Genomic DNA, 24,111 nt, shown 5'->3' with positions numbered 1-24,111 from the left:
GACCTGTTCATGTACATACAGGCCTGCAGATACATAAAGAGCATGGCCAGAGACAAGCTTGTATGTACAGAGGGAGCATAGCCAGAGATAAGCATGTGTGTAGAGATGAAGCATGGCCAGAGACAAACCTGTGTGTAGAGAGGGAGCATGGGGAGAGACAAACCTGTGTGTAGAGAAGGAGCATGGGGAGAGACAAACCTGTGTGTAGAGAAGGAGCATGGGGAGAGACAAACCTGTGTGTAGAGAGCAGGCCCGGACTGGCAATCTGTGGGTTCTGGCAAATGCCAGAGGGGCTGCTGTATGGCTCCATAGATACAAGATACAAGCCTGTATGTATAGAGAGAGCATGGCCAGAGACAAACCTGTAGGTACAGAGGGAGCATGGGCAGAGACAAGCCTGTATGTACAGATGGAACGGGGCCAGAGACAAACCTGTATGTACAGAGGGAGGGGCCAGAGACAAGCCTAAATATACAAAGGGGACATTCATATATATATAGGCCTCTACATAGCAGGATTATAGACAGGTCTGTATATATATACAGAGCAGGGTCAGAGACATACATGTATGTTGTAGAGAGTACGGTCAGAGACAGGCATTAGATTAGAGACAGGTCTGTAAACACATAGAAAACAGGGCCATACACAGGCATGAATATATATATATATATATATATATATATATATATATATATATATATATATATATATATATATATTTATGAGAGAGAGAGAACAGAGTCTGAGACAGACATGTATATACATATAAACAGGGCCAGAGACAGGCCTCTACATAGCAGGATTAGAAACAGGTTGGTATATACATAGAGAACAAGGCTATAAATAGGCCTGTATATACATAGAGAGCAGGGTCCAAGACAGACTTGTATATATATATATATATATATATATATATATATATATATATAGAAAGCAGGGCCAGAGACAGGTTTGTATATACAGTGAGAACAAAGCCATAGACATACCTTTATTAACATAAATAGCAGGACTAGTGACAGGTCTGTATATAGACAGAGAGAACAGAAACAGAGATCCCCTACATAGCAAGAGAGCAGAACCAGAGACAGATGTATACACAGATGGAGCAGTGCCAAAGACACACCTGTATATAGAGAGGGAGGAGGTAGAGACAATTGTGTATATATAAAGAGAGCAGGGCCAGGTATACCATTGTATATACACTGAGACCAGAGGCAGAGAATGCTTGCATAAATGAATTAAAGAGAGAGAGAGAGAATTGCTTGGGACATGGAGATAGTCATGTATAAAATGTTCAACCAGGACGCATGATGCTGGGAAACAAAGATTATGATAATACTATTACTCAAGTAAACATGGATTTAAAAAGCAAAACACAGACACCATCTTATATATCATCAAATCACTTTGCCAATGGCACCAACTAAATGCTCTGTGTCTGATATAAAAACAGGGATGCTTTTCATGTTATAGACCGTTATAGACTGCAGGCAGGGGGAATGGAGGGCGGTAGATGGGAGTATTGTTTGTGGTGGTACATAGTTATTGTCATGTAACCACACACATATCAATAAACAGAACTAAACTAAGGAAGAATTACTAGAGGCAAAGGTTGAACTTGCTGGATGTGTCTTTATTTAACTTGACTGAATATGTAGATACACAAGACTCTATGCAGAACAACCAGTGTCGTATATAAAAATAAGGAAATTCTACTTATAAAAAGTTACATTTTCCCTTTAATGGCACCATACTGTATCTCCTCTTCTAAAAGCAGCATTTCCTTTGCTTCAATGGCTGTGGCTACTACTACTCTAGCCCCCTTCTCCACTTCCTATGCTCTATTAAACAGGAAGCCAATAGTGTGATAGCAAATAAGCACATATTTTTAAAATGTCCTCTGCTTTTTTTTATGAGACTTCTGCCAAGGGGCAGATTTATCAAAGGTGAAAATTAGAATATAAAATTTTTTTGTGTATTTCGACTAGAGAATAGTCCAAATTTGATTCAAATTTGAAAAAAATTTGAAAATTCGAATTTTGAAATTTATCATGTACTCTCTCTCTCTTTAAAAATTCAACCATTCGCCTTCTAAAATCTGTTGAATTGCTGTTTTAGCCTATGGGGGACCTCCTAGAACCAGTTTGGAGTCAGTGACCATCTGATGAACAATTGAAACAAACACAGTTTAGGTTAGGGAGTTCTTCACTAATTTCCAGTGGATGCTTTGGTTTATTATTAAATTTAATAACAGGATAAAGCCTGTTGTTGAATTGATTTTGCCTAGTCAGAGGTATACTCATTCCTTTTTATTAGGAAATATCCAAAAAGCACTTTATAATCAATATTTTCAGTAAAAATATAATCCGGTCAAATTTAGGTAAAGTGTAAAGTAAAGGAATGCCTAATTAGTTATTATAAACAGTCAAGGAGCAAGTTCACTCAACACTGCTTATTAACAATTGATTGATGGTTTGAGAAAAAAGGCAGCATCAAACTGGGGGGCCTACCAGGACTGCTGCCTCAGAGGCACCACACCCCCATGGGGCCCCAGCTGCAAAGCCCCCTCCATCCCATCCACAACCCCCTCCACCCCCTGGAACATAACTTTTTCAACTCACAACTGCAACTAGGGCCAGGAAGGAGTAGTAACAATGGTTAGCAACAAAGGCAGGGAGCAGGTCTGGGCCGGCGGGGCCCACTGGGTTTTTTCCCCTATGTCTTGCCAGCCCAGTCCGACCCTGAAGAAAGGTAAAGTCTTCAGCACATATAAATACAATAGTTGCTAATACTCTAGAGATGCTTCTGAGAAATGTATCAATAGCAGTTCAGAGTCTGCATTACAATTACTGAGCTGTCAAATTCAAACATTCAACTTTAAACTTCGTTTTTGGAAAAACAGTCAAAAAATAATAATGGAAAGTAATTAGAAAATGTCATTATTTCTGGGGAACAAACTAAAAACAACTGAATTGAAAATAGTGTTTTAAAGGTGAACAACCTTTAGTAACTTTGTAACTACTAAAATCCCCTGTTTTTGAAAGTATATCCACCTGTATAAAACTAAATTACAAGTGAAACTGGGGACCAGGGAATGTGCATTGATCAAACCCCTCTTTTTTGTATGTTTGTAGCTCATTTGGCCAGATCAGTCGCACTTCCACTGCATTTTATGTAACCTTGGAGTGCTCCCACAAGCCTTTCTTTTTGTGTCTACATCATTTTGGGCATCACATTGGGGATATTATATTATATATTATATTTTGACATGCCTCCTGACTACACATGATTTTTAGATGCAAAAAATAAATAAATAAATAACTAAGAACGCTATATATATGTGATCACTTGATGTCCCAGTGATAGGCTCAATGGCTGTACATGCTTAGTGCAAGGAATCCCAGTATCTACAATGTACAGGGATCAGCTGCCAGAGTGTAGGTTTCAGAATGCATGTGACAGCGAGGCTGTTAGAGACATTATCCAGTCTGCTGTGAGTTTAGTGGGTGGAGAGGAAAAGGGGCCATAGAAAGAGGTGGCTGCCGGAAGTTGGAAGTCACAATAGCTGGAGGGCTAACTGTTAAAATGCCTTTATTACAATAGCCACTGAGAGACAGAAAGAGACAAATTCACGCATGACAGTCATATCTTTGAGGCCAGAGGTCACAGTTGCTAAATCTTCAGCAATGCTCAGGTTTTCTTGTGTTCATTAAAGGGGAACTTCACCAAACACTTTTGTATAATGAAAATACATGTCATTTTTCCTATCAATATAACTGCCACTGAAAGCAGTTTGTTTCTGCTCCCCAGATTCTAACATTTGAAATCATGTAGTAGAAAGCAGTTCTATGCCAGGTTTGTTAAGCTGTTTCTATTATATTGTTTCAGAAGTCCAGAGTATATTCAATAAATTGTTTCAGGAGTCCAGTATACACATTCATTACACATTTTAATTGTCCCAGTGAAAATGTATAATAATTGTGGAAATACTGGAAAGTTGTTTGAAATTACATTTCTGGTTGTTTAAAACTTGTCCTTACTGAGAGAAGAAGGGCTCCTTGTAATTCTCATGACAAGGTTTCATTTGATTCCATGTCGCAAAACCAAGTGAAACACAAAATGTACCTAGCAGTTTATCATCTATTTACCCGAAAACGACACAGACCCTCTCTGACCAATCAGATTGCACCTTTGTGGCATTTATATTGTTTTAGCTCAATAAGGGGATCTATCATATGCTGTAGTAACATAAACAGAGCCTTACAGTCTTCCTGCTAAATTTTTACTACCAAATCCAAAAGGGAGTTGTTGTTTAAAGGAGTGATTCACCTTAACTTAACTTTATGTATAGTATATGGTTTTGAATTATTAGTCTTCTTCTTCTTCTGACTTTTTACAGCTTTCAAATGGGGGTCACTGACCCCATCTAAGAAACATATGCTCTGTAAGGCTAAAAATGTATTGTTATTGCTTTTTATTACTTATTTTTCAGAAACTCCCCTATTCATATTCCAGTCTCTAATCCAAAATAATGCATGGTTGCTGGGGTCAGCCAGATTGCTGCAATTGCAAACTGGAATGCCGATGAATAAAAAGCTAAATAACTCAAAAACCACAAACAATCAAAAATGAAAACCAATAGCAAATTGTCTCAGAATATCAATTTCTAACTCATACTAAAAGTTAATTTAAAGGTGAACAACCTCTTTCACAGCTGATGGGCTATAGATATGCAAATCCTACTTTATGTAAATAAAGTCTGTTTTGCCCTGGAGATAAATATAACCCTTATTCTAACCAGAGAATAGAAATGATCAGCATTCCATACTGTCCCCTAAAGACTGCACCAAAAGCACCTTTCTCAGTATAGAGCAGGGGTCCCCAACCTTTTTTGGCTCAGGGACCAAAGAAAAGAAGGGGTCGGAGGGGGGTCGGTAGGGTTCGGTGAAGGGGCCGGCATTCAATTTGGTGTGCCGGTGTCCAATTCGGCGTGCCGGCATAATTGTTCAGCGGCCCACTTCAGGACTGTCCACGGCCCGGTTCTGGGCTGCAGCCCGGCGGTTGGGGACCCCTGGTATAGGGGAAAAGAAGATTCTACCCCCTCTAAGTTTCCAGACTTGCAGAAGGCAAGAACTTCAGGGCCACCGGGAACAAGGCCACCAGTCAGCCCATAAGAAAAGATGGAAAAAAATGCTTCTTTTATAGAACTGAGCTAGTGGGTGGAACAGAGATTTCCCACCTCCTTTCAAGTCAATATTGCTTATATTTTCCTTTCTTCAATGTGTTCCCTTCCAGAGCAATGGCATTCGGCAGGGGAATTTTTCACTCCTGAGCAGAACCTGCTTGTGCTTTATTGGCAACTCTACATTATTGGGGTCTGTCCGGGCCCCTGAGGCCGCTAATTAATACACGAGTCTCAGACGAACAGACAGATCGAGATTGTGAGGCCGCATAGCGGCCGAGGCTGGGTGTCTCTTTCTGAGAAGCCAGAGAACACATCCTTTGTGTGGAAGGCTGACTCACTTCCTCTCTCATTGTTTAGATTGGGGAATGTTTGCAGAGCTGGTAATGTATACATGGCTGTACGCAGGATACAGGCCAGGGTAACTAGCATGTGCCTTGTCTCCAGAGCTGACAATCCAAAAGCCTACAGGTTAGCATTCTTTGTGCTTGCTGCCCTCCAGCTGCAGAACAGTGGTTTGGTCTGGCAGCAGATAGGTTAAAACATACAGATGGTGGAATGTGGGCATTAGGGGCAAAAAAAAAACCTTTGGAGGGGAACGGTGCCCACAGGAACCCATACCCGCCACCTTCCCACATTACCTGCTTGCTCTCAGGCAGGAGAGGGGATCAGGGAGTGAGGATTTCTATACAATAAAGAAAGCAGACCTATAGTTATGCCAGTATTCAGATGGCCTTGGGCATCTGTATCTCTCGCCTCAGCTCTGTTATATATACACATGCAATCACCTCTGGTGCACTACGAAAAACAACAAAGCAATTGCCTGGGTGCTGGTTGTAAACCATGTCATATTTCCTTCAAAAGGATATATATATATATATATATATATATATATATATATATATATATATATATATATATATATATATAGACACATACAAGATTCCTCTGCACTCAACCCATTATCAATATATTTAAGACAGAGACATTTTGTGCATACTGCTACTGAAAAATGCCTTACCCTTTAAACAAAACAGGGATTGTTTGTCCATATATTGCAATATATTTAAGCTGGCCAACTACGTCAAAGTCATCCCATATCTGGCCAGTCCTATGCTCAATTTTCATCTGATTCATTAAGAATTCTATGGTTTAATTATACATTTTATAAAAGGGACGAATACGTTTTACCTGCAACTTACTAGCTGCTTTCAAAGTAAAACTCCCAAACTTGGCTGCCCTTTTATTAGACACCAGTGGGATCACCTGACTATCGTTGGAGGGGGTGGGAGCTACAACATAGAGCTGGTCACTGCTCTTGTAGAACTATAACAAACAAGGGAAAGTTGTGCTCACCACTAGTTTTTAAAAACATTAGGCGGGGGTGCAATGAGGGTGTGAAAACAATCCCTGTTTTGTTTAAAGGGTAAGGCATTTTTCAGTAGCAGTATGCACAAAATGTCTCTGTCTTAAATATATTGATAATGGGTTGAGTGCAGAGGAATCTTGTATGTGTCTATATGTATTTCGTGGTCACACCCTCATTGCACCCCCGCCTAATGTTTTTAAAAACTAGTGGTGAGCACAACTTTCCCTTGTTTGTTATAGTTCTACAAGAGCAGTGACCAGCTCTATGTTGTAGCTCCCACCCCCTCCAACTATAGTCAGGTGATCCCACTGGTGTCTAATAAAAGGGCAGCCAAGTTTGGGAGTTTTACTTTGAAAGCAGCTAGTAAGTTGCAGGTAAAACGTATTCGTCCCTTTTATAAAATGTATAATTAAACCATAGAATTCTTAATGAATCAGATGAAAATTGAGCATAGGACTGGCCAGATATGGGATGACTTTGACGTAGTTGGCCAGCTTAAATATATTGCAATATATGGACAAACAATCCCTGTTTTGTTTAAAGGGTAAGGCATTTTTCAGTAGCAGTATGCACAAAATGTCTCTGTCTTAAATATATTGATAATGGGTTGAGTGCAGAGGAATCTTGTATGTGTCTATATGTATTTCGTGGTCACACCCTCATTGCACCCCCGCCTAATGATTTTAAAAACTAGTGGTGAGCACAACTTTCCCTTGTTTGTTATAGTTCTACAAGAGCAGTGACCAGCTCTATGTTGTAGCTCCCACCCCCTCCAACTATAGTCAGGTGATCCCACTGGTGTCTAATAAAAGGGCAGCCAAGTTTGGGAGTTTTACTTTGAAAGCAGCTAGTAAGTTGCAGGTAAAACGTATTCGTCCCTTTTATAAAATGTATAATGAAACCATAGAATTCTTAATGAATCAAATGAAAATTGAGCATAGGACTGGCCAGATATGGGATGACTTTGACGTAGTTGGCCAGCTTAAATATATTGCAATATATGGACAAACAATCCCTGTTTTGTTTAAAGGGTAAGGCATTTTTCAGTAGCAGTATGCACAAAATGTCTCTGTCTTAAATATATTGATAATGGGTTGAGTGCAGAGGAATCTTGTATTTGTCTATATGTATTTTGTGGTCACACCCTCATTGCACCCCCGCCTAATGATTTTAAAAACTAGTGGTGAGCACAACTTTCCCTTGTTTGTTATAGTTCTACAAGAGCAGTGACCAGCTCTATGTTGTAGCTCCCACCCCCTCCAACTATAGTCAGGTGATCCCACTGGTGTCTAATAAAAGGGCAGCCAAGTTTGGGAGTTTTACTTTGAAAGCAGCTAGTAAGTTGCAGGTAAAACGTATTCGTCCCTTTTATAAAATGTATAATGAAACCATAGAATTCTTAATGAATCAAATGAAAATTGAGCATAGGACTGGCCAGATATGGGATGACTTTGACGTAGTTGGCCAGCTTAAATATATTGCAATATATGGACAAACAATCCCTGTTTTGTTTAAAGGGTAAGGCATTTTTCAGTAGCAGTATGCACAAAATGTCTCTGTCTTAAATATATTGATAATGGGTTGAGTGCAGAGGAATCTTGTATTTGTCTATATATATATATATATATATATATATATATATATATATATATATATATATACACACACACACACACACCTATTGTACAGCACTGCAGATGTTGGTGCTTTATAAATATTGTGTTAATAATTTCAATTAAGGAGCAAATTTACTGCAAAATGCATACTGTTGTGTCTTATGCTGGTGGAAAAACAGTGATGTGTGGCATTAGCCTTAGGACCAATGGCATAAATACATAGGAAGCAGACCCAGTGGCTGGTGCTTACTCAGCTTTTACAGCTGGGGGGAGATGGGGGACTGGAAAAAAAATTGCAGAGGAAGCCCAGGCCCCCAAAGTTGCGCCACTGCTTAGGGCTGTTGTTAGAAATAAAAGACAGATGGAAACCGTAATTAATTCAGCGACAGACCTCCATTTATATTTTAATTACCATGACAGTTTAATTATTAAAAGCAGTACAGTAGTAAAAGATGGGGAAAGTCTATCTGTTGGTAATGGGTATAGCCCCCGGCATTTCTTAGCATACCTCACATTAGACCATCCCCTGGGATATATATATAGTGGGAAGATTAGATTTTATAATGGTAGGCAAGTGAGGTTCTTATGCAGAGACAGGACACAAAAAAAGCAGGGAAAATAGGATATTACTTTTACTTCAATAACAAAACATCATCTACAGGGTGTTTGTCTTTAAATGGCAATATGGCGTCAAAAATATAACAGTCTCTCACACTTGCAATTGTAGTCTTCCTAACCATCCAGGGCGTCTCCCAGATTCTGGGCCCCCACAAGGTTATCACCCTGTTACTCACAGTTCATAGATAACTGCTCTCTATCAGTCAGGCCACACAACCTATTTCCAAGTCAGCTTCACTACTGTATTTTCTCCAAACATGGCCTTTCTCCAAACATGTCCTTTCTCCAGGCACAGTCACAGGTTCCTTGGCACTCACGTTCTCTCACAAGCTCAGGCTCAGGTACTCTAGTCTCTCTTTGACAGACACGATTTGTGTCTCAGGCTTCTTGGGCCCCTTGGGTCCTCTCTCAGGCTTCCTCTCACACATTAGGAACAACCTGGACCGTGTTTGTCCTCCAAACACACAGGGGCCCATTTACTTAGCTTGAGTGAACGAATAGAATAAAAAATACTTCGAATCTCGAAAGTTTTTTTGGCTACTTCGACCATCGAATTGGCTACGTCGACCTTTGACTACGACTTTGAATCGAACAATTCGAACTAAAAATCGTTCGACTATTTGACCATTCGATAGTCGAAGTACTGTCTCTTTAAAAAAAACTTTGACCTCCTACTTCGCCATCTAAAAGCTACCGAGCATCAATGTTAGCCTATGGGGAAGGTCCCCATAGGCTTTCTAGCAAATATCTGATCGAAGGAATTTCGTTCGATCGAACGATTATTCCTTCGATCGAACGAATAGCGGTAAATCCTTCGTCATCGATATTCGAATATCCTTATAATTTACAGTAGGGGGTACATTATCCCTTATAATGCATAAGTGATACTCAGAGTTCCCTGTATAACTCAGCCTGCAGCCTTGTGCCTTTATATGGTCACAGAACCCCTCAGTGACTTCTAATATCCTTATAATTTACAGTAGGGGGTACATTATCCCTTATAATACATGAGTGATACTCAGAGTTCCCTGTATAACTCAGCCTGCAGCCTTGTGTCTTTATTTGGTCACAAAACCCCTCAGTGACTTCTAATATCCTTATAATTTACAGTAGGATGTACATTATGCCATATAATATTATTAATTACATGTATTTATAATACATGAGTGATATTCAGAGTTCCCTTTATACCTCAGCCTGCAGCCTTGTGTCTTTATATGGTCACAGAACCCCCCAGTGACTTTTAATATCCTTATTATTTATAGTAGGTGATACATTATCCCTTATAATACATGAGTGATACTCAGAGTTCCCTCTCCTGTATAAGTCAGCCTGAGCTCCTGTCAGTGCTAGTGGGGCAAGCAGTGAATGGAATCCAGACACAGCAGCTGAATAAGTAGTAGCATTGAGATTTTAACCACATTTTCATGTACTTTGTCAGGGGATTTGGTATAAAGCTTTATGATAGACCTCTAGTGGTCAAAACCAGAAACAACATATTTTTAAGACTACAACACGTGGCAGCTCAGTGTTTTGTTAAAAAAGGGAAGGAGTAGGCTTTTTGTAGAAATATAATGTTATTTCCACATAATGTGATATGTAAACCATAAAACATCTGACTGATGACACAAAGCCACAGTAGGGGGCGACAAGTTATTGGTGCTTTCCATCAGACTATATGCTTCAGCCTATACAGTTCATTTTATTATTAACATGTATTTATATAGCGCCAACATATTGCGTAGCACTGTCTTTCTGAAACTTTATTTTTCTATTAATGTTCAGTGAAATCTATAGGCAACGTGTATTCCGCACAGGGTTCCTTATTTATATCATATTTACATATATATTTGTATTTAATCTATCGGTGGTAGGTGCCTATAGTGCTTCACAAAGTAAGCCCCTCCACAGACTCCTGGAAGTAATAGTGCCCTTCAGTGGTTTACTGCCACACCCCCATTCCCAAAACATTTGAGAACACAACGGGGCAGATTTACTAAACTCGAGTGAAGAATTCGAAAAAAATTAGAATTTCGAAGTATTTTTTTGGGTACTTCCACCATCGAATTGGTCAAGCTAGATCAAATCCGATCAAATCGAATGATTCGAAGTAAAAATCATTCGACTATTCGATAATTGAAGTACTGTCTCTTTAAAAAATACTTCGACTACATACTTCGCCAAAGTTTTTTTGGGTCGAGTAAAAATCCTTCGATCGGTCACTTAAAATCGTTCGATTTGAAGGATTTTATCGTTCGATCGAAGGATTTTTATTCGATCGTTCTATCAAAGTATTGCCCTAAAATCCTTCGAATTTGATATTCGAATTCGAAGGATTTTACTTCTTGATTTTACTACCCTTGATAAATCTGCCCCAACATGTTCTGACCTAAAGCAGGTGCAACTGCTAGTAAAACCCATGCTAGTAAGCCCAAACTCCATACAGATCCTGTTCTTAACAACTTTTCAATTGGTCATTATTTTTAGATAGTTATAGTTTTTTAATTTCTTGTCCGACTCTTTCCAGCTTTGACAAGGGGGGGGGGGTCACTGACCAAAGCAGCCAAAAACTTTTGTTCTGGGTGGCTGCAATTGTATTGTTATTGGTACTTGTACAGGTGCAGTTATTTGTCCCTGCCTTTAGCCAAGGCAATGTTTTCTCTTGATCTGCCTCTTCACACAATCAAATGCCCCATCAGTAGATTATTCCAGTTGTACCTGGGTACCTTCCCCATAAAAGTGATAGTATGGATAGACCAAATTACATTACATAAAGTTGAAGGCTTTTAAGTGCAGTTTTGAAGGTGGTCTCCATGTCTGTGTCCTTGCTTTCAAATATCCAATTCCACAAGGGAGAAGGGGCTCAGCCAGGGCCACCATCAGGCCCCGTAGAACATTTTCTGGGTCCCCTCTACGAGTAATTTCGGCAGTGGCTTTGGCTCCTACTTCGGCACGGCTCAGCTTAGAGTTGCCACTTTTGCCGGTGGCTAAACCAGGACAATGGGGAGGGGGGGCAGATAGCATTGGGGTGGAACAATGATCTTGGGTGGGCATGATGACATCAGAGGCAGGCACAATGATGTTGTGGAGTTATGATGCTGGGTCAGGGCTATTACATCACTTATATTTAAATGGATGGATTTATTCCAGTTTCCACAATGTTTTAAATGGGACAGAAAGTTTTGAACGGACAGCCCTTTGACAAACTGGGGTGGGCATGATGACATCAGAGGCAGGCACAATGATGACGTGGAGCTATGATGCTGGGTCAGGGTTATTACATCACTTACATGCAAATGTTTGAATTTCTCTCCAGTTTTCACAATGTTTTAAATGGAACTGAAAGTTTTGAACAGACAGCCCTTTGACAAACTGAGATGTCCAGTTGAAACCCTACCTCAATCTATTTTGCCTGATGAGTAAGACAAATCCTTTAACTAAAGGTATGGGATCTATTATACAGAAATCAGTTATCCAGAAAGCTCTAAAATACAGCAATGCTCATTTAGAAAAAGTATTTATTTTTGATTGATTTCCTTATTTCTGTTTCTTTAATAACAAGAAATTAACTGCACTTCATAATAACTAAGCCATGTCAAGGTGAGTGATCTTGGTATTTAATTGGTTTTTATTTCGCCAGATTAATGTTCGGGTTTGACAAGGCTGAAAACCGAAAATAAAGTTGAGACCTGAACAGGCCTTAGAAAAACCGAACAGGTGGCAACCCTAGCTCAGCTCCTATTTTGGAGGTGGCTTGACGACAGAAGGGGGCCTGGCTAATCCAGGAAACACAGCATGGCCGGGCCCCCCATAACAGAACCACCGGGCCCGGAACAATTGTACCCCCAGTGCCCCCCTGATGTCGGCCCTGGGCGCAGCTATGGAACAAGCAATTTCTGTGGGGATTGAGTTAGTGGGGATTGTGCAAGCAGGGTGGGGCGTAATATTACCTTGTTGATTTGTAACTCCCAGCCTCACACCGAGATGTTTGGAGTTGGAGTTTAACAATCCTGGATGGCAGCAGGTTGTAAATTTCTACGCAAACCTACCCTCTGAGAAATGCTGTCCAGCAATGTTCCCTCTAATTTTTCACTGGCTTTATGTGCAAAAAAAAAAATCGATTTCGTGCAACTTTTAAGCCCAGCGTTCAAATGCGTGCACAACATGAGGGAAACTTTTATGATCAAGTTTTATGCACAGAACCACACACACAATCTGAAATACTGACTAAACTATTATTTCTATAACGGTAAAGAAATATAAAGATCAATGAATAAATACAAGTAGGGATCTGTTATCTGAAAACCCATTATACAGAAAGCTCCAAATTACAGAATGGCTGTCTCCCGTAGACTCCATTATAATCAAATAATGCAAATTTCTTAGTAGACTTTAGGTGTGGATCCAAAGTATAGAAAGACCCCTTATCCGGAAAACCCCAGCTCCCAGGCATTCTGGATACTATGCCCTATATCTGTACTTTTAAACAAAGCACATCATTGCTGTACATGAATACATATAGTTGTATAGCATATGGCCTATACTAGTTTGCCTTTGCTTGTTCTTCATCACAAATGCATTACAAATTTGACAGTTGCATAAGAACAGCTGTGACTCAATACTTTATTGAGTCACAGCTGTTGTTATTGTTAAGTCAGAGTTTGGAACAGGGAGTCATTTTGTTATTATATAATTACGGATATGAATTATGTATTAGAACATCACTTACACAGCTATATATATATTTTGATTAGTATGGATTTCAATTTATTTGGGATGGTTATTGAGGAAACGGCACTTTATTAAGATTTTAATGCAATGGTTGGAGTGTTTGTGTATTAATTGTAACATTACCATTGTACTGATGTGTTTTTCAAGTGAATATTAAAATTGTGGGGAAATGAGATGCTATATTGAACTTAAAGGGGTTGTTCACCTTTGAGTTAACTTGTAGTATGATGTAGAGATTGATCTTCTTAGACAATTTGCAATTGGTCTTCATTTTTTATTATGAGGTTTTTGAGTTATTTCGTTTTTTATTCAGCAGCTTTCCAGTTTGCAATGTGACATCTGGTTGCCAGGGTCCAAATTACCCTAGCAACCATGCATTGATTTGAATCAGAGACTGAAATATGAAAAGGAGAGGGGCCTAAATAGAAAGATGTGTAATAAAAAGTAACAATAACAATACATTTGTAGCCTTATTTTGCATTTAGATGGTCGGCTACGCCCATTTGAAAGCTGGAAAGAGTCAGAAGAAAAAGGCAAATAATTATAAAGTATAAAAAATAAATCATGAAACGCAGTTGAAAAGTTGCTTAGAACTGGGCATTCTATAAACTTACTAAAAGTGAATTCAAAGGTGAACCTTCCCTTTAATGTCGATATGTACTAAAGGCAAGGTGTCCTAATTAGAGATACTAGGTGATTGTCTTTATAGGAATTCAGTTTGGGTTTGGACCTTTTAAGTGAGGCTATTATGCCACTTTAAAGACCAGGGGCAATCCAGAATCTCAGATGTGAAATGTAATAAAACTGACCTGGTGCAGCCTACAAGTAAGTATATGTAGCAGTGGTTAGTGGCAAGCAGGAAGTGCGGAGTCCTGTGGGCAAGCTCTAATGAATGCACACTCTGTATTTTCTCTGGAAACGAATCTGCTGTCTGCCATCCCGCCCACTAATCTTCCTCATGCACCGCCCACAAGTCTTCCTCATGCACCGCCCACTATGCGCCGCCCACTAGTCTTCCTCATGCACCGCCCACTATAACCCGCCCACTAGTCTTCCTCATGCGCCGCCCACTAGTCTTCCTCATGCACCGCCCACAATGTTTCCAAATGGAAGTGCCGAGCTGCCCCCGGTTAATTGACTGATTACATCACCAATGGACGTGCTGGGAGGGGGAGGGTCTCATCATCCCTCAAGCAGCCGGGACTTTCCGTTTCACAGCGTTTTGCTGTAGCTCTGTGCAGAAACAGTCTGTGTGCTGGATACACTTATATCCACTGTATTTGTACCTGAGCGCTGGGCCAAAAGACTTTTATACGCACATCACTAATGTCATCCTGGATGTATCACCACCCACGCAAACCGCACTAAATCTCCAGAGAATAGTCCCTACACTTCCTCTGAAGATGCCCTAAAATGCGTTCCGTAATCCCCAGCCTTCTCATACTGCGCTATGTCGTGGTCCCTTTTTCCCAAAATCTATTCTATTCCAATGTATCACATCTAAAGAAATCCCTCCCCCGTGCCCTTCAGTGGATTCGTCCTCTGGCTGGGACTTAAAACACGTGCTTCCCAGGTGAGGGGAGGTGGTTGTCAGGACAACCATAACACCGCCCCTTCACTGCATTGGGCTGCGGCTTTTGGGAAGGAGGAGCCTTGTCAAGCTTGAGTGACGTCACGTCTGTGCGTTCTGCAGCTGCTTGGAGAGCTGGGCAGTGGGTACAGGAGTCGAGAGAGGCCCGGGGCAGGTACGTGGAAGAACTGTGGTTCCGGGGAGCGGGATGGTTAGTAACGTGGGATTCTACCTCTGCCGGGCTCTTAGTGTGAATGGCAATACATAGTGACAGCTGCCGTGTATAAGATCGTAGTAGGGAGGAGCGGTCATTACAGGAGGGGATTATTGTCTGTGCTGGGGGTGGGGGGACTTCTAATGCTTCTGTGTATAGACTGCTGATTATGAGAAATTCCCAAAGCCACTGCAAGTGCCATTGTTTAGGGGTGAAAACTAGTATATGTCTATAGGAGGGGCAGTATGGGAGGTCAATATTCTCTGTGCCAGGGGTAGTGTAAGTGCCAGTGTAAATGCCAGTGCAGGACTGACTGGGGGACTATATCCAATGCCATGGGAAGTAAAGGCTGTGTAAGGACAGTGTAAATGATAATGCAGGGGTGACAGGTCACATGGTTGTGTGTATAATATTGGGGAGGGTGGGAGTAAATGCCAGTGTACATGCCAATAAGAATGCCAGGCCTAGTGTATAATATGGGGTGTCCGTATGGGAGGTGAATAGGAGGATGTCCCTGGTAGAGGGGGACAATATTTGGAGCCATGCTTTTTAGGTGCCAGGCCTAGTGTATAGGATGGGGTGTCAGCATGGGAGACAAATGGTTTGATGTTACTGGTATGGGGGGTCATTATTTGAGCCATGCTCTTTAGCTGGCAGGTGCCATGGAGTTTTTTCCGTAAACAGTTATTGTGTCTCAGGAGAGCCATATATTTCCTCATTGCAGTGAGTGGCAGAAGGAGAGATGGCAAATTGGCATTAATTGTGAATTACCCGTGTTGGAACAAAGGACCTTGAAGATGGGGGCACTGACAAGTCGGCAGCATGCTGGAGTGGAAGAAGTGGACATGCCATGCAGTTCCCTCTACAGATACCCGCCCAAGTCTGGTGAGTGGCTTTTAAGAGAAGGCAGTGGGGTCCCATGTCCCTGTCCATACATTGGCCTTTTATGTATAACGCGTGAATGGAAATATGTGTGTCACTGCCATGCTAGTTGTCTATTCCCTTTCTGCAGATCTTTGTGCCAAGCTGTGCATGACATTACTGCCCATGTATGCGCTATTTATTGTCTGTACAAGCCAAATGTCAGGGACATGTGCCATGCTGTGTGTGACATCTCTTTGCTGTTCACCCTCTGACATTTATGTGGCATCTCTTTTTGCCACAAATGAAAGCCTAACAATTTGCATCAATTTGTATTGACCCTGCCCCAGTGGAGCTTACACTCTTAGTCCCTGTCGCATACTCAAGGGTCCATTGCATTAGTAGCCATATTGAAGTGTGGGATTAAATCCCTCATAGACATGGGAAGAACATATCCAAATAGGCCTTTGCTTAGAATCTCAGGACTGCAGAGATGCACGGCAGCATTGTGTTGCCCAATGTAAACATTCTGTGCTATGCCTAATGCTCTAACTACTGTTAACTGTCTTTCTGTTGAGGTTCCTTAAGGCTCTGTCCTGGGACCTTTATTATTCTCCCTCTATACTTCCTCCCTCGGCAAATTAATCAGCTCGTATGGTTACCACTACCACCTCTATGCTGACAATACTCAGATCTATCTCTTATCTATTGATCTCAACCCAGAACTCCTAACTCACGTCTCCTCCTGCCTGTCCGCTATCTCTACCTGAATGTTGCAACGCTACCGTAAATTAAACCTCTCTAAAACTGAAATGGTTCTCTTTCCTCCAGCTAACACCAGTAACATCCAGAAAGTATCCATCATAGCTAACAATTCCACTATCACCCCCTCTCCCCAGGGCCTTGGGGTTATCCTAGATTCTGCCCTGTCATTAACTCCTCATATCCAGTCACTTATTAAAGGGGACCTGTCACCCTAAGAAATAATTTCAAATTCTTTTCTATCATGTTAGTTGAGCAAAATAAACTTTACTTACACTGTATTTATTATTTAAATTTTGTTTCCTTCTGTCTTGGAATTATACAATCACAGCAAGCAGGCAGCAGCCATTTTGTGGACACGGTTATTAAGGGAAATTGTGTATCACCCCAAAATCTTGTGTATGCACCAGAATGGGGGACCTAATGTCCATGTGCAGTGCCGTACACAATTATAGAGCCTGAGGAGGGAAGGGGGAATGTGAGGAGAGCAGTGACATGTAGGAAGTGCTGAATGGAAAGTGAAAGTAATTGACTGCCCCTCCTCTATGCCACGGGCATAGAGGCGGGACAGGTAATATTTGATTGACAGCTTAGATATTTAAACAACTTAATAACAGGTATGGATGTTTTAATGAAACATTTTTTAGGGGTTTCATATTTAATTTGCAAATTACTTTCATTATGCAGCTTTTTATGTGTAGGTGACAGGTCCACTTTAAATCATGTCACTTCCACCTAAGGAACATATCCAAAATACGATCATTTATCACCCAAGATGCTGCCAAAATTTTTATTCACTCTCGTCATATCACATCTAGACTACTGTAACTCTCTTTTAATTGGCCTTCCCCTCCAGAGACTGTCACCTCTCCAGTCCATAATGAACACTGCTGCTCATACACCTCAACAACCGCTCCTCCTCTGCCTCGCCATTCTGTCAATCCCTGCACTGGCTTCCACTACCTCTCAGAATTAAATTCAAATTAATGACCCTGACATTCAAAGCACTTCATAACTCTGCCCCACCCTTCATCTATGAACTCATATCTATATACTCACCCAACCGCTTATTACACTACTCTACTGACCTGCTACTCAACTCTTCTCTCATAACCTCCTCACATGCTCGCATTCAAGACTTTGCAAGGGCTGCACCCCTCCTCTGGAACTCTCTCCCACGGTCTGTCTGACTTTCTCCCAACCTTTCTGCTTTCAAGAAATCTCTTAAAACGCACTTCTTTTGAGAAGCCTACCCTCACTCTGCTTAACTACCAAAGGCAACACCGCATACAGTACCACATTTCTCACCCACTTAATTCGATCTTGCCCACTCCCACACCATGTGTATTACTCCCTTCCCGTTAGAGTGTAAGCTCTTTCTGCATATGGCTTTCCTCACCTTTTGTACTGGTATTGATTGTGATGTATGTAACTCCATATGTTCTATGTATATAATTCATGTGATTTAGTTGTATAATCATATTACTTTACAGTGCTACGCAATATGTTGGCGCTATATAAATACATGATAATAATACTGTCTTTGTGTCTCAATATGTGGCTACAGCTTAGGGGCACGGTATGTAACAATTCAGCTGAATGCTGAGTGTCTGTGCTATATATCTGTCCCACACTCCTTTCTGCTTTACTACCATGACTGGTATAGCTTATAGTATGTGCAATTTGCAGACTCTTCAATAAGAATGGGTTGGGCAGCTGACTGGTTAGATCACACTTACTCCCAAAGGTTTTAGGGAAGAATTATGTGGCCAGTAACTTCTCTATTAATTTAACAATGGCATCAATCATCATTTTTACTGTCCACCCTACAGATAGATACATTGCCACAGAGATGCACAATCACACAGAGATTGTGTTTAGCTTGTGTGTGTGCCAATACTGTCCAGCACATGCATCGATTGGTGAGAAGAGGGCACTGGTACCCATCTCTTCCATGATTGGCTCATGCACAGACACACTTATTGGTGAGAGTAAGGGGTGAGCAGATATCCAGAGCCTAGGGAAGCACCAGACCTAAATACAGCCCTGGCTTAGAGGTTTTTCATAGGGGATTATGTACCCCCCTGTTGTAAAATATAAGCATATTATAAGTCATCAAGGATTTCCATAACCACAAGGGCACAGAACTTGGAACATCTAAGTATTATTTCCCAAAATACTCCACTTTCCGTAAGTGATACCATCAAGGATTTCCATGACCGTATAAAAGCACGAGGCTGAGTGCTTTTATACAGGTCATGGACTTCCGAGGTGAATAATATCCTCATATTTTTCCTCGTGTTTATTTATGATATTTATTATTATACACAAGTTTAAGGGAGTCACGTTGCAGAAATTACATCACTAAGCACTCATTATAACCGATGAAATCACTATCATTTATAAAAATATAATTTACAGGATATTGATGACTCTTGTGTATTATAAAGTTACACTTCATAGGTTATCTATGGCTGTTGTGCGTAAGGATCTTTACTAACAATACATTACCCCAAATGTATTTAGGCAGAGGCGGCTTTTAAAAGAGAAGGAAAGGCATCGTACACTTGGGGGTGCCAAAAGTTAGGCACGCCCAAGTGATTGTATCAACTTACCTGAAACACCGATCAGCAGAAACTGCACTGGCCCAGGGTTATACCAGTGAGCACCATGGAGAGAACTTCTTCCGTTGTCGTGCGACTGTGCAGGCACAGTAGAGCGAAAAGCTGAACTTTAACTAAAAAGTTGGCTATTTCATTAAACTGTGCATGCGTTTGCCCTGGGAAATTGGAAGAAAGAAGAAGACAGAAGTGGATCGCTCCTTGGTGCTCACTGGTATAGCCCCGGGCCGGTGCAGTTTTCTGCTGATAGTAGCACCGGCCCTGGGTTTCAGGTAAATCAGTACAATCACTTGGGGGTGCCTAACATTTGGCACCCCAAGTGTACAATGCCTTTCCTTCTCTTTTAAGCTTGTTCTGCATGGCACATAGGTACTGAACTGAACGGGTTGGTTTATTATCTTCTATACATAACTGACATGTGCCAAAGCACCACGCTGGAGCTTACCATCTATTTTGTGTGCCACAGGTAAACACAAAGGTCAGTTTTATCAGCATTCTTTGTATTTAGCCTGTAAGATGAATAATGCTTGTGCAAACATGAAAACTCTACACAGATTGTACCCGGGTCAGAATAGAACCAGGGATGTGAGGAAGCAATACTAATCAGTGTGCACATACTCAGTCCCCCCAGTTGGCCAGTAGCGCTCACTTCCACAAATTCTAATTACTGTCACTCAAAAGAGACCCCAATAATCACCAGGTGACTGCAGAAGGTACTCAAAGAAATGGTTATCCACTGCTTCTTTGTCTCTATATAGCAAACGCTAATTCTTCCTTACTGCCTGCCTTCTGCAGCTCAGAGAGCTCATGTGAGGATAAAGAGGTGCTTTATGTATAACCTCATTGTTTAATGTGGAGAGTAGAGCAGAATGCAGCCTTTAACTAGCCAGCAGTTCTTTCTTGCATACAGCGTGACTGCATTAGCTCATTGCATCAACCCTGCAAAGCCTTACACTGGGCAGGAGGTGACTGCAGTGCTGCTGTCGCTTAATCAGTGTCCCCTAAGCATTTGAATCCTGCAGACTGTGGGCAGGCTTGAAACCTTCTAGATTTTTATGTAAAGTGAATGTAGTGTAACTAATGGGTTTCAGTTGATGGATAAAGAGAACGGGTAGTAAAGGGCTTCTGCCTAATGCAGTGTGAAGGGAAGATATAAGCATAGATTTCTGTTTTGCAGGAAACTTTGTATCATATGGGACCCCCAGTAAACACAGTTCCCATAGCAGCCACTGGAACTGTATCATGCCTCGCTGTGCTGGCTATTGCATATTACTGAGACCCAATTTTTCTAATTTACATGGTGGGGGGCCGATAATGGAAGCCAGTGTTAGCCACTCCCTGTTGTTAGACCACACCCACTTTAAACCACACCCATGTTACCGCAAGACCATGTCCACATTAATAGCACACCAAAAAAACACATGGTTGGTGCTCACTGCAGGGATCAGGGCCAGAACTAAGGGTATGCAGAGTAATCATGCTCTCAGCCTTGCACAGTTGCACTGAATTGAAGACACTTTCTATTACTTTGAAAGTGTGAAGCTTTCTGCTGGCACAGCCAGGTACAGATTTGGGCCGGGGGCATATGTTTGCTGTTGCTGCTGGGCGCTGGCACAGGTACATAAATTCTTGGGGGCAATATGATGTGATCAGATTTATTTTTGGCTGCTGCTGGCACAGGTAAAGATTGGGGGCAATATGATGGCTGCTGGGGGGCTGTATGATGGATGGCTGCTGAGCTTGCTGGTACAGGTATGGGAGGGCAGTATGATGGATGGCTACTGGCACAGGTACAGGGGGGGGTAGTATAATAGATGGCTACTGACAGGTACAGAGGGGGCTGTATTATGGATGGCTGCTGGGCTTGCTGGTACAGGTACATGGGGCAGTAATATAAATGAAAAAGTGTTGTACATTTTCTTGCTCTCTTTATTTAAAAACCATCATGGTAAGAAGGTAAATGGTAATGCAGGACAGGGGGCGCTGATTGAAGCTCTTGCCTAGGGTGCCAAACTACCTTGGCCCGGCACCGGCAGGGATGCCACTCATATGCGAAAAAAGTTATATTAAATCCATATGCCTCCTCCTCCCCTGTGTATAATACAGTACCCCAGCATATGATTAAACACCTTAGGGTCCCCTAACAATAATTTTCAAATGCTAATAAACTCCCAGAACAAATACCAGTCTTATGTTCCATAGGGATCATAGGTCAGGCAGAGTATGGCAAACACAGGGTGCAAAGAGCAGGCAAAGTGTGACACACACACAGGGAGCATAGGGAAAACAGAACCGAGCAGGAGACAGGAATCAGGACCAGTCTAATATGTACTACATACAGTGACACAGTGCTGGTGCGACATTAGAATTTCAAATAAGGTGTGAACAGTGTGGGCAGTTTCAGTCTGGGTCTCGGGTGAACAGTACAGGATTTTAGGATGTGAACAATAGAGGTGTCACAAGTGTGAACAATGCAGGGGGATCACAGGTGTGAACAATACAGGGGATTACAGTCTGAATTTGAGGTTTAAACAATGCAGGGGCCAGTTAATCTCTGTAGTGATACCTTTTAAATTTTACATATGGTAAACAGACACAGCAGGCAGACTTTGATGTGGAGGGCCACATAAGGGGGGGTCGCGGGCCGCCAGTTGGACAGCCCTGCTATAGATGAATGAATGGACAGCATTGACGGCTATAGTGAAATTTCACCATGCAAGTCTTTTAGTCAAGAGTGTCGGACCCTACCCCAGTAGAGCACCTACCTCTGCTGATTAATAATGCAAGGACTCTGAAAGCTGCCGGCATGCATAATACATGGTACAGAGGAAGTGTTTGTGCTTTATGAGTGTTTCAGAGTTTTATCACTGGAAATAACTGTTTTGCTGCTGGGGGGAAACAGGTTGGTAACATTAGGGATAAAGGTAATATAGCCGACACCAGCAATAAGCAACATAAACAATAGTATCCTTGAGTTGTAGTTTGGAAATATAGTAGTATTTGTTTCCTCTTGCTCCCAGGTAGGGTAATATCTGTAATGAAAATTAGATTGTAAGCTGCAGTGGGACAGTGACTGATGGGAATCATGTTGCCCTCTTCTCTTCTAAAGCACTGTGCAATATGTAAGGACTATATACTTTACCTAACACAGAGCATAGTTATGGTTACACACAGCCACAGACTACATGTCTTTGCCCCCAGCGCTAGGGATTCCAGCCTACAACACACTATCCAGCCCCATTGTCTCAGTGCATATATCATCCGGTTATCAGGGACATAACATAATGTGCTGCATCTTGGAAACAATTAATTCCCGGGTTAAAACTCCCATTTCTTGTGTTTTAATAGTGTTTTATTTATACACACATGTTATAGTATTCCAACGTTTCTGTCCACTCTGGGACCTTTCTCAAGGATGCCAAAGTTTCGGCCCTCATTGGGGCCTTTATCCTTGGCCCCAATGAGGGCCGAAACGTTGGTTTCACGAGTGACGACTCGCTAAACACATTTTTTGGAGTGCTGGTCCATTCTGAAAATTACATAAAATTACTTTGACCAAGCACCCAATTTCGAACACTGGAGTAAGAGTGCGGTTACGTTTGGATTATATATATATATATATATATATATATATATATATATATATATATATATATATATATATATATATATATATATATATATATATATATATATATATATATATATATATATATATAAAAAATATATATATATATATATATATATTTAAATGCTGGTCTAATGAACTAAACAGGACATTGATTCTTCATTCAAACACTGTTTGTCACTTTGTTGTCCCCAGGAAGTTACTTTGGCAGCCACTTTATAATGGGAGGAGAAAAATTTGAGTCCAGCCATCCTGAGGGCTATTTGTTTGGGGAAAACAGTGACCTGAATTTTCTTGGGAGCCGGCCAGTCACGGTATGTATGCATGTGCTATTTGTGTAATGCAGTCAGGGGCAGCTCACTGCCACCAAATGTTGTGGTGAGACTCTCTGGGGAGCCGCAGGTTGCTCATTCCTGGTGTAAAATGCATTTGGGCTCCTTGTGGTTGCTAGGATATTTTAGTCAAGCAACTTCACAGTCATTTTCCCTTTAAACATTGACTATTAACAGCTGACTCTATCAGTTAAGTTATTGTTTGTTTGATTGTTGCTATTGGATTTTTTGTAACATGACACAATATTTGTGGTGCAGTATTAGTTAAAACCTTGGCACAGTAACTGGCAGCTCTATTTATCCAGCTGTCCGTTCTGTAGGTGGATCATTTTATTTATGCAAAAGGAGAGGGGGAGCTGACTTGACACTTGACTCCAAAGTGCTACCTAAGTGAGGGGTAACCCTGTAGCTGTTGCCAACTATGACTGTCAACAGCCAAATGTTATTTTAATGTAATTTGGATGATGCTGAGCCCACAGCAGATGGAAGGCAGATACTTTGTTGACCCTGAGCAAAGTGGTTTACTGATCATTTTACATACCATTGCAAATCAGCCAGGGACCACTGTGTGTGCGCTCGGCTGTCATTATAAGGGGCAGGTCCCGAA

General features: G+C 41.3%; 1 protein-coding gene across 2 annotated transcripts in view; it reads left to right on the top strand.

Annotated features, from left to right (window-relative positions):
• Positions 1 to 14,714: 14,714 nt before the first annotated feature.
• rnf157.L (ring finger protein 157 L homeolog) overlaps positions 14,715 to 24,111 on the top strand; it is a 44,024-nt gene continuing 34,627 nt past the window's right edge. Inside the window, exons 1-3 of one of the 2 annotated variants that reach the window (XM_041576163.1) lie at positions 14,715 to 15,261; positions 16,025 to 16,185; positions 23,368 to 23,486. In XM_041576163.1, coding sequence (XP_041432097.1) covers positions 16,098 to 16,185; positions 23,368 to 23,486 — 207 coding nt within the window. In that variant the 5' untranslated portion in view covers positions 14,715 to 15,261; positions 16,025 to 16,097. The remainder of the gene's footprint in view (positions 15,262 to 16,024; positions 16,186 to 23,367; positions 23,487 to 24,111) is intronic. The other variant, XM_018235350.2, reaches the window with a different exon arrangement.

Source organism: Xenopus laevis, chromosome 9_10L (genome assembly GCF_017654675.1).
Source record: "Xenopus laevis strain J_2021 chromosome 9_10L, Xenopus_laevis_v10.1, whole genome shotgun sequence".
Taxonomy (NCBI): Eukaryota; Metazoa; Chordata; class Amphibia; order Anura; family Pipidae; genus Xenopus; species Xenopus laevis.
The sequence above is the reverse complement of the archived record's forward strand: the minus strand, read 5'-3'. Positions and strand labels throughout refer to the sequence as shown.